This window comes from Galeopterus variegatus, unplaced genomic scaffold (assembly GCF_000696425.1).
Source record: "Galeopterus variegatus unplaced genomic scaffold, G_variegatus-3.0.2 Scaffold1016, whole genome shotgun sequence".
Taxonomy (NCBI): Eukaryota; Metazoa; Chordata; class Mammalia; order Dermoptera; family Cynocephalidae; genus Galeopterus; species Galeopterus variegatus.
Window position 1 is genome coordinate 136,408 of NW_007727127.1, and position 11,703 is coordinate 148,110.

The following is an 11,703-nucleotide window of genomic DNA, read 5'->3' on the forward strand; positions in this document are numbered from 1 at the left end:
AGGAGAAGAGGGAGGGCAGGGTATAGTGGGAAGAGGACAGAATTGGGGTTCAGGAGACCTGGGTTGAGTTCAGATGAAGTCACATCCCATGGGGTCACCTCAGGGATGCCACCGCTCTCTCTAGACCTCAGTTTCTTCATCTATGAAAGAAGGGGTTGGACTAGATGTTGCCCAACAGGATATCTTCAGTGGAAGTAGGAGCATAACCCAGACTTTCCACTCAAGAACTGGGAATCTGGAGTTGGACAGTGTTATATCTGTATTGTTCTGGCAACTTTCTCTCTGCAAGGCTTGTAACCGTCCTGCCAGCTCTTACTCAGAATCTATGTAAAGTTGGTTTCTGTAGTGGACATCTGTGGGTTTTGACTGTCCATGATCTGTGCCCCCTTTACTCATAACAGCATCTCCATTTTTCTTGGGGAAACCAAATTTCTCCCACACTTGGTGCATGTTGTTTAGGTTAGGCTTTGACCCACATCTAAGTCATTTCACCAATTAGATTCCACTGGCCACAGCGACTGGCTCAAGGATGGGTAAATGACCCAGTCTGGGCCAATGGGAATCAGCTCTAGGACTTGGCTTGGAACAGTTAGAAAGAGAGACTCTGTCTCCTCTGAATGGGTTGCTCTAACGAGCGCTCTAAAGAGATAGGCTGGATCTGCTGGTGCTGCCTGGTGGAGAGAGCCTGTCTGAGAGCAAGGCCAGCGCAGAGGAGGGCAGAGCAGAGAGGTAAAGAGACACAGATCCGCCTGATGGCATAATTTGAACCTCTGGATTCAGCTGTGCCTGACCACAGGCCTACACCCAAAACTATCCCATTACATGTTCCAATAAGTCCCTTTTGGTGCAAGCCAGTTTAAATGCATTTTCTGTCACTTGCAAGTAGATGAGCAGTGACTGATAATCGCCTGATGGCATAATTTGAACCTCTGGATTCAGCTGTGCCTGACCACAGGCCTACACCCAAGACTATCCCATTACATGTTCCAATAAGTCCCTTTTGGTGCAAGCCAGTTTAAATGCATTTTCTGTCACTTGCAAGCAGATGAGCAGTGACTGATAAACTTCCTGTCCCAGAAATGTTCTCACCACCTCCATTCCTACCCTCACACCACCCGAGCAAATGGAGGAGGAAGGACAAGGTGGATTTAAGAGGGATTGTGTAACAGCATGAGGGGCGAAGGGGTTCCATGGGATATATGTCTCAGCCAAAGAAACCACATCCTGGAGACAAAATGAGGTCAGTATATTGTCTGTTTCTCCCACAGTCCTTTGGCTGCCCACCCGAGCAAATGGAGGAGGAAGGACAAGGTGGATTTAAGAGGGATTGTGTAACAGCATGCGGGGCGAAGGGGTTCCATGGGATATATGTCTCAGCCAAAGAAACCACACCCTGGAGACAAAATGAGGTCAGTATATTGTCTGTTTCTCCCACAGTCCTTTGGCTGCAAAAAAAAATTGTTTAAAATCTCCCAATTTGTTGCCATCGTATTGGTAATTTCTTTCTTCTAACACATTTTTAGATTTAGAAAGAGGCTTTTAGGGCCATTAAGTGCTATAGGTAGTAAAAGAAGGGAGCTGGTGGTGGTAACAATGCCTGGGGCTCTTCAAGTCCTAGACACGATCCTCTAATTTGGTGTTCCCAAAGTGTGATTTCATATAGCGCTAGGTGCTAACAAACATTAAGAGCACAGCATCTCAAAGGGAGAAAAGCCCTTCTTTTCCAGTGCCCTCAGTCCTTCTACTGTCCCTCAAAGTGAAGGTCTCAGTTTTGTGCTAGTGCGTCTTTAACATACACTCAGCTACCTTTTTAACCAAGAGAACAAGCCCCAGGCTCAGAGTATTGATGCTACAGGCTGAATGTTTGTGTCCCCCCAAAATTCATGTGTTGAAATTCTAATACGCAAGGTGAAAGTATTACGAGGTGGGACCTTTGGGGGGTGATTAAGTCATGAGAGTGGAGCCCTCATGAATAGGATTAGTGCCCTTATAAAAGGGATCCCGGAGAGCTTCCTCACCCCCAAGGACACAGTGAGAAGACACCTTCTATGAACCAGACAGCAGGTCCTCTCCAGCCACCGAATCTACTCGCGCCTTGATCTTGGACTTCCCAGCCTCCAGAACTGTGATAAATAAGTGTTTGCTGTTTAATCCACCCAGTCTATGGTATTTTTGTTATAGCAACCCAGACTGACTAAGACACTTAGGCAAGTGACAAATCTAGCTAGGACTTAGTGACTTTTTTTTTTCATTGTATTTCATTGTATTTACTTAAGACAAAGGATAGTGATTTCCCACTTACAGTAATGATATCAAATTTACTTTTAAAATAAATATGTTTAAGTAAAAAGAATGAGTCACTCTAAGGAGAAACATGAAGTAAATAATAGAACAGGTAATATATAGATTTAGCAAAAATTGTGAGGACGGGACCAGAACAACTGAAGTTAGGGAGACACTGTTTTGTTCAAACCCGTCTCTCAGCTCTACAGATTTTAAGTTTCTGCTCCAGAACTTCTCTATCAACCTGTCCCCTCCTGTCTTCTCCCCCCAGCCAGGTGTCACCTCCTTGAAGTCTCACAACAGCCCCTGAGGGGTGGTGCGTGGGGCCAGGAGGGTGGGCAGAAGCACTCACAGGTTCTTAAAGGCATCCTCACGTAGGTCCCGGGGGAGCCTCTCTGTGATGTCCGGCTGGAGAAAGCTGCCTGCAGACCCTCTCAGCACCCTGCCCAGAATCTCCACGCACTCCAGGGAGTTCAACACCTGGAAACACCTCTCCAGCGTGATGACAAACAGGCTGCGGTTCACACCAGGGCTCTGCAAGGCTTGTTCCCGAATCTCTCCCAAGTCAATGACAATGTCCTTCAGGTCCTACAGGAATGAGAGAAGCTAGATCACCTTGAGAGCTGCCTCTCAATTTGGAAGCCCTGAGAGGGGCAACATGTTGCAGCAGTGGAGAAATTCAGGACCACTGTTTAATACCATGCTGCTATGTCAAGCCTTCTAGAACTTTCCATCACCTACAGAACAAAGTCAAGGTCTTCACCTGCTCCACCCACACAAGGTGACTCCCACTCTCCAGACACACTAAGACTGTCACACCTCAGGCCCTTGTTCTAGCTGCAATTCCCACCCCCTTCCTTCTAGCAAAATCCGGCTCATCCTTTAAGGCCAAGCTTAATCATCACCTCCTTGGGGTGCAGTCTCCTCTGATCCCGTCCTACTTCAAGTCAGATCCCTCTCCACTATGTGCTCCCAGAGGATCTTGAACCAAACTCGATGATGCATAAAAGATGCTCATGTGCCTGTCTTTCCTCCAAACCCATGGTTCCCAACTCTGGCTGAACATCAGCATCACTCAAGGAGCTTTTTAAAAGTACTGATCTCCAGCACTACTATCTAGAGTCAGATTTAATTGGTCTGTGATGGAGCCCAGGCATCTGATTCTAATGTGTATCCAGGGTTGGGCTGGGAAAGTCCTTGAGGCTCAAGCATACATGCATTGTGGAATACCCAGTACCTAGAAGAAACTGAAAAATAACCTGCTCGAATGAATGAACAGATGAATCCTTTGAACACAGAACTCAGGAATGCTAACAAGATTTAGTCACAATCTAACTGACCCCTCCATCCCTCACCCCACACAACCCCCCAAAGATAGCCACTGCTTTACTGAGCATTGGCTACACACCAGGCACTGTGCCAAGCATGCAACAAATGTGTCATCTCATTGACTTCTCATGACTGTCCTATAAGTTAAGCCCCATAGGCCCCAGGGTCAAGCATTTCTAGGTTTAAATCCCAGGGCTTCTACTTAACTATCATTGTGTCCTTGAGCAAACTGCTCATCTTTTTTAAGTCTCCTTCCTCCTCTGTAAAATGGAGATAAAATCAGTACCTATCTCTTAGATCTGTGTAAGAATTGAATGAGATAATGAACATAATATGCCCGGTACCTGGTGAACACTTGACAAATGTTACACACTATTATTATCTCAATATCTCAGGTGACAAAACAAAATAGAGAATAAGCAACCAGCTCAAACTTACATGGAGGTGGGATCTGAAACAAGTGTATCTGAGCACAAACCCACACTTCAATCATGACAAAGTGTTTCCTAATTTCAATCATTCGTTTTAGGTGGCTAAGCAGTGTAGCGGTTGAGTACATTTAGGAGTTCGTGAGCAGGGGCCTGTGAATAAAATTTAGGGTGTCTGCATATTGGGAAAAAGTGCATCCTCGTCTTCACTAACATAGAACTGACATGTAGCATTTCCTCGAGGGATGAACGCAGGCAACAAGGCACCCTAGAGGAAGCAGTATCTTTGACTTTGTCATTGATCAAAATCACAAACACTTTCATAATGCATTATGGCTGTTGCAGAAATCTTGAAATCTTGTTTACACTCAACACTTCCTCAAAATTACAGAAGTTATGAGGCCAGCTGCTAAATCTTGTTATTGGATGTGTTAAAGAGGCACATAAATTACTGTACCCCGGAGGTGTTTTATACATTTTGATAAATGTGAAAAAATAGAATTGACTATTGAAAAAATAGAATTGACTTCCTTTGTATTTTGTCCTATTGATTCTGAGAAGGAGCCTTGGGCTTCACCAGATGCCAGATGGGCTCATAGCTGGAGTCAGGAACACGGGTTCCAACCTCAGAGTTGCCACTTCTAAGCTGGGTGATCTGAAGTTATTCACTCAACCTCTCCAAGCTCCAGTTTCCTCACCTGAATATTGAAATGGTAAGATTCTCAGTAATCTTATTTCAGAAGGTCCAGAGAGGATTTAGTGAGTGCAAGCATGTTATAAACCCTTAAAACAGTGGTTGGTGAGCGAGGGCCCACAGGCCAAATCTGGCCCACCACCTGTTTTTGTGAATAAAGTTTTACAGGAACATATCCACACCCATTCATTTACTTATCACCTATGGCTGCTTTCACGCTGCAGCGGCAAAGTCGACTAACTGACAGAGATTGTACGGCCTGAAAATCCTAAAATATTTGCTATCTGGCCCCTTACAGAAACATTTTGCTGACTATTTTCTTACAATAATGCTTCACACATAGTAAACTCTTAAAAAACATTAAGCAATACCATCTTCATAGACCAGCACCCCGATTTTTGCCATATCTTTGCTCTGCTTTTACTATTATTTACTTCATATTTTTCCTTAAACTGAGTCCTTTTTTTAAAACTTAAATTCATTTCAAAAGGAAATGTTAAATCTTTACCAAACTGGTTTGATGTGTCCATTATATTTTAACAACAGACATTAAAATAAGTATATGTTTATTAAAATGTTTAAATGTTTCAACTGCTTTCAGGAAACACTGCTCCACACTAAACTTCCTCCAACAAAGAAAACTCTAAACCTCACTTCTCAGGGTCCCAAGAGCTTTCTGGGTCTCACGGGCCTTGCTTTGTGATGCTGTTATATCACTTACCATGTTTTTGTGGAAATTACCTGTTTCCGTTTCTGCCTCCCCCTCCAGACTATAAGCTCCTTGAGGGCAGGGACAGTCTTTCATCTCTACATCCATGGGTGCATAGATGTTTATTGAACTAAACCATGAGAAGATCCTCAGTACCTCTCATTTCTTAGTACTCATAAGAATATGAATTATAAAGCTCTTCATTTGAACTTTGGAGAAAGTAGGTGAGAAAACCTAGGTCCTAAATCTCCCAGAGAGTTGCGGGAGGGAAAGAAGAGAGGGAAGAAATAAAAAAGAACCAAGTCCCAGGTCAGGTTCAATTTGATTCAATTCGACAAATACCAACTGGCCCTGGACTTCCCCTCTTCCTGGGACATGCCAAGAACACCTCACCAAGCGGTCCTGCTTGTCTTCTAAGAGGCATTTCATGGCAGTGTGGAATTGTTGAGCATCTGCTTTCCTCAGGTCCTCCAGCAGCTTCTGGGGCTGGTACAAACACTGCTCCAGGTGATTTTCCATGGCTGCCTGGATACGGGGTGTTGGGAGAGTCGGTGAGGACAGAAGGACAGGAGCACACGGTCAGCACCACGGCCAGCAGCCCAGCCAGCTTTAGAGACCATGAGCTGGCAGCCTGCAGACGGGTTTGGTTTGGCCAGCTCCAAAATTTTCTCATTAGCTGCCAACATTTAAAAGTCAAGGCATTCCTCAAAAAATCTGGCTTTCCAGCTTCTCTTGGAGAATGCAAAGATTTGGCAACACTGGGCATGCATTCCCTTTCTGTGATAGTCAGCAAGCCAAGGGGCAGCTGCTTGCTGAAAGAACTCTCCTGCTCACCACAGGCCTGATTTCCCCATCCCATGGCCTGCTGGGGCCCTGTGGGTGATTGGGATATCAAGCCCAGAGCAGCTGGCCTCCACCCAGAAAGTTTAATTACCCCCAGATGACGCTACTGCTCAAACCCGAGCTATCAGCACAGGAGCAAAATTCAGGCAGAATGAACTCTCTGTGGTGTCCCCTACAGGGCAAGGAGCAGAGGCCACCAGCCTCCCCTGGAAGAGATTTCCTCTGCTACCTGGGTAATTATTTACTAAATCTCCCTTAAACAGAAGAATTCTAGGAAGGCAGCACAATGTGATAACATGGGCAAGAGGTGGACTCTAGAACCAGACAACCCATATGCAAATCCCCACCTTTACACTTTCTCGTTCTGCAGTCTTGGGCAAGTTTCTTAACTAGGGTTGCTGGGTAAAATACAAGACGTTCAGTTAAATTTTAATTTCAGATAAACAATGAATAGTTTTTTAGTATAAGTATGTACCATATGTCACATGAGTCGTACACTACTTACACTGAAAAATTATTTGTTTATCTGAAGTTCAATTTTGACTGGATATCCTGTATTTTTATTAGCTAAATCAGTAACACTGTCTCTGGGCTCAGTTTTCTTATCTGAAAAGTGGAGAGAACAGTAGAACTGACCATGTAAGGTTGTTATGAGGATTAAGTGAGTGTGTAAAGTGTTCCTAGCACACGGTTAAGTGCTCAATAGCACCAGCCATTAGTCTCAATAATGATTTTCAATATAATGAGTTCAATAATGATTTTCTTAATGTCTCTCCTCCCAGAATGAAAATCCCATGTGGGTAGCAACAGGTCTCCACTAAGTCCCAGTGTCTAGAATTGTGCTTAGCAGAAAGTAGATGCTAAATAAGTACATATTGAATGAATAAATGAATATATACATAGGAAGAGAAGTGGTATATCTACTGATCAGGTTAAAATAGATAGATCTCATGAGAAGCCTTCCTGCTAGAGAGAAAGGGGCAGGTGTTACTTCTCATTAGGTTGCCATGACTGATGAACAGGACAAAGAACGCAGGTGCCACGTGGCACCAACAGCGCCTCCCGCTAGTGGGAGTCCTAGTAAATGGTAAACATCCAACTCCCTGAGTGTAGCTATGACATGAGTGTTGGTTGATGTTTCCATTTTTGTTAAAACATAAGTAAAAATTGAAACAGCAAAGACATATGTTGGAACTTTATTCATTGGTCAATGACATGAGTGACTTCTTTGCTACACCAGTAATAGTTTTTGAATGCTGAAAGAATATTTCCTCATTTTTCAGAGCTATTCACAGAGTAATGGCAAAGACACAACACACCACACTGGGCTCATGGTCATGCCAAAGACGGACGAGCTGTCCAGTTCACCACGGTCCCCACCATGCCCTGCTGCACCTGAAGGCAAATATCCATTGCCATCTATCAACATGCTGTGCTTTTGTTTTTCTTAATAGTAGAGTTAAAAAGAAAAAAAAATATTTTGGGGGCCCTTGATTGAAAGACTGATGCTTATACCCAAAGATCCACTCTCCTATTGTTCCTTCTATTAGTAGAATCCCTCAAGTTTCAGCTGGGTGCATGGCTCCTTTGCAGTAAGTGACTATGGCATGTGAGCAGAAGGACTCATGTAACTTGCAAGTCACATCCCAGGAGACAAGATGCTCACCTGCACTTCCTCTTCCCACACCCCTGCCCTGGCTGGAGAACAGACGTGGTGTTTCAACTGTGTGAGCAACAACTCCCTAGAGGACAACAGAGCAAAAAGATCAAAGAAACCCAGGTCCCTGGGTGGCTCCTTGAAATGGAGCTGCCTCTCCTCTCTGGATCTCTCACTCAGCTCTGGACTATTATGTGAGAAAGAAATAAGCTAAATTGTCTGAGCTGCTGTCATTTTGGGTCTCTTTGTTGCAGCAGCTCAGCCTATTCCCAAACACACCATGTCTCCATCAAAGGTGGAAAGTGAAAGAAAGACATGTTTCAAGAAAAACTGGACAGAACACTTTTCTTTGTGGAGGTGGACTATCTCTACACCCATCCCACTTGTCCATCTTACCTGCCCGAGTTTGCCATCCCTGAGCACTGAGAGGGGAACACAGAGACGGGTCTCAGGTACACACCTGCAGGCTGGCGATGGTGAAGGCTACATTCCGTGAATTCAGATAGGCCAGGACTCTGTGGGACAGGTCTGCCGTCCACACGTGGGAGCTTCAGTCAAAGACAGACAGGAGAAGGTCACAATGACTGGCTCCCCACCAAGTGGTGCTGCACTAGCTGAGTGTCCAGGAGACAGGAGTTCAGGGAGGATGATGGGAATGGGTCAGGGATGCTAGGAACTTTGTGCTTGGAAGTAAATGAGTCAACCTGATGCAGTGGGAGCAAAGGAAGTTTCCAATTCTAGAAATCTACTCAGATCCCATCCTCTTAAAGACAATTACAAATTTCTGAGCTGTGCACAATATTCCAATTCCCATAACAATCTACTCCGATTGAGTACAGCCCAAACAGACTGACTTAGAAAGACGTCTCTGCGTCTCTCTGCTCTGTCTGCTTCCACCACCTTGCAATGTGAGACCCCTGGGTCACTTTTCGCCACCACCAGATGAACTTTGGAATTCCCAGCCTCAGGAACTATAAGCAATAAATTTCATTTTTCCTTATTAAAAAAGAAAAAAGAAAGACACCTACCACATTAAGTTTAAAAGACAGATGCTGTGTATAAGAGAGTCTGGAATAGCATAGTTGAGGGTGTGGGCTTCAAACCTGGATTTGGATCCTGGTTCTAACACTTAGGTGTGTGGCCTTAGGCAATTTCCTGAATTTTCTTGTGCCTTGGTTTCCCTTTCTAAGAAATATGGCTAACAACTGTGAGGATTAAATCATTCACACATGTAGAGTAAGTAAAGCTGTGCCCAACACATAGTGAATGCTCACAAATAGCCGTTTATAATCCCATTTTTTAAATAAAGAAATAGATGAATGGATAAATAAATAAATATTTTTTAGCCTGGAAGAAAATATCCAAAACTACCAATTGGAATTATCTCAGGGAAAGGAGTGTTTATGGAGATCTTTCACTTTAGTACAACTGAGTGACCCCAAGGCCCCCATTTCTTCTCCTTCACTATACTAATCACATTAGGATTATCTGTTAATACTGGCCCTTCCACAGCACTATCTAACTCCCTACCCCATGTCCCCAGTACCTAACACAGGCCTTGTGTGTAGCATGTGGCACAGCAGTGAAGGAAATGGGACCTGAAGCCAGGCTGCTGGGTCCACATCCCTCTCCACCACTTTCCAGCTGTGTGGCCTTCATTCACCCTCCCAGTACCTCAGTTTCATTATCCTGTCAATGGGATACCAATGGGGCCTCCCTACCTTGTGGGGCACTTGTGAGGATTAGATGTGTTTCTATGCACCAAGCACTTAGAATAGTGCGTGCTACATTGTAAGCACTCAGTACATTTTGGCTCTTGTGCTAGAGCAGAGGAGGAACAAAAGTGGAACAGTGTGTCGACTTTAAAACTCTTGTGCAACAGGTACTGATAGTCAATGCTGCACCACACAGATAGGTATAATCAATTAGGTTTCAATTAAAATAAATAAATAAATAAAATATTTGTGTGCTGGTTGTTTGTTTGTTTGCTTTTTATAATGTGCACACATTACCTTTTACAATTAAGAGACTTCCATTAAGAATTTTTATTAAAAACCTATCCTGAAGGAATGAGTGGTGTGCCATGGGCCTCAACCATGCCCCCGCTCCTTCCACCTTCTCCCACCCTATTTCCTTCCTCGTTCCCCTCTCCCCAATTGCTCCACAACATCTTAGAAAAAAATTTTTTTAAATAATAATATTAATGGGCCGGCCCAGTGACGCACTGCTACAGTGCGCCGCTTGGGAGCGCAGTGGCGCTCCCGCCAAGGGTTCGGATCCCACATACAGACCGGATCCCGCTCACTGGCTGAGCAAGGTGTGGGAGCAACACCGAGGGTTGCGATCCCATTGCCGGTCCCAGTCCGGTACGGGCGTGACACTGAGGGTTGCGATCCGTTGCCAGACATGAAAAAAGACAAAAAGGAAAAAAATAATAATAATAATAATAATATTAATAAATAAATAAACTTGAAAAAAATAAAAACCTAGCCCATCCCTTTCCCTCCCCTCTAGGGCAGGTTACCTCTGAAACTGTATGAGATCCAGCAAGGCTGCAGTGGGAATAAAATGAAAAGACAACTTAAAAAGAATCATTCCAGAAATCACAGCCACATCCTGTCTGAAATTCGTAGAAACCGCAAGTGGGGACTGAGTGTGTACATTACCATTCAGATAGCTTCCATCTATTATTTCTTCCTAAAAGGCAAAGAGGTAACACCAAGTGTAACATCCAAAAGTTGGCAGTTCCAGTAGAGGGGATTTAGATTAAAAGAAAATGGAATACTCACCGCCATTTTTTGCAACAACGGATGCAAATCTGTAAGAAAGCCATTGAATGTATAACTAACATTGAATTGCATGACCTTCAAAAATAAAAATATGGGTTAAGAAAAGAGCCCCAAAATAGACATTCATGAAACAAATTTTTTCTAGTGAATTTCAATTATAACTGTGCCCAGTGTGAAGAACCCTGGTTTGAAAAACTCTTTTAGAATAATCTTGAAAATCCTACACGCACACACACGCACACATGCACGCATGCACATACATCCAAAACACCTTAATGCATCATGTACCTAAACTGATCCATCCCACTGCATTCCCTAAGATGTGAGAAAACTGTGGAGGGTGATTCCTCTCAGGACTTACCCTGCCTGGAATTTGGAACTCTATGACTTGCCACTCCATGGCTCAGAAAAAGGAACAGGAAAAGAGAGTTCGTCGTAGGTTCCTGAAACATCCTCCTATAGTTAATTCAAGCATAGGGTGATTTAGGTTTGTTTTTTAAAATACATATTTAAGAACACTCAGAAGACAAAAGGGAAAGACAAGTAGACCCAGAATCCCTTGAAGTTTTTTTTTTTTTTTTAATAATTTTAAAATTCCATCTTCTTTGCTCCATCTAAACCCCTATCCTAATCTGAGACACAATCACCTCTCTCCTTGGTGACTACAGTGGCCTGTTCATATTCCTATCACCACCCCCCTTCCCTCAATCCAGCAAAGAGGAGTGGTTAAAAGCATAGACTCTGTTATATCTGACAAGGGATTTATATCCAGAATATAAAAAGAACTCTTACAATTCAGTAAGAAGGAGACAAACAAGCCAATGGGGGAAAGGATATGAAGTTAAATTCCTTAAAAAATAGATATATAAATGGCCAATAAACACACAAAAGGTTATCACAGCATTAGATAACGAGAACATGCAAAATAACCTACAACAGGAGTACTACAAACTCAGTAGAATGTCTAGAAA

At 43.5% G+C, this 11,703-nt stretch overlaps 1 protein-coding gene across 1 annotated transcript in view; it reads right to left on the reverse strand.

Annotated features, from left to right (window-relative positions):
• OTOA (otoancorin) overlaps positions 1 to 11,184 on the reverse strand; it is a 70,645-nt gene extending 59,461 nt beyond the window's left edge. The window contains exons 1-7 of the mRNA XM_008574231.1: positions 11,094 to 11,184; positions 10,733 to 10,761; positions 10,610 to 10,640; positions 10,468 to 10,495; positions 8,404 to 8,491; positions 5,837 to 5,968; positions 2,636 to 2,871 (exon numbers count right to left, since the gene is read on the reverse strand). Of these exons, the coding sequence (XP_008572453.1) occupies positions 2,636 to 2,871; positions 5,837 to 5,968; positions 8,404 to 8,491; positions 10,468 to 10,495; positions 10,610 to 10,640; positions 10,733 to 10,761; positions 11,094 to 11,184 (635 nt within the window). The remainder of the gene's footprint in view (positions 1 to 2,635; positions 2,872 to 5,836; positions 5,969 to 8,403; positions 8,492 to 10,467; positions 10,496 to 10,609; positions 10,641 to 10,732; positions 10,762 to 11,093) is intronic.
• Positions 11,185 to 11,703: the final 519 nt, after the last annotated feature.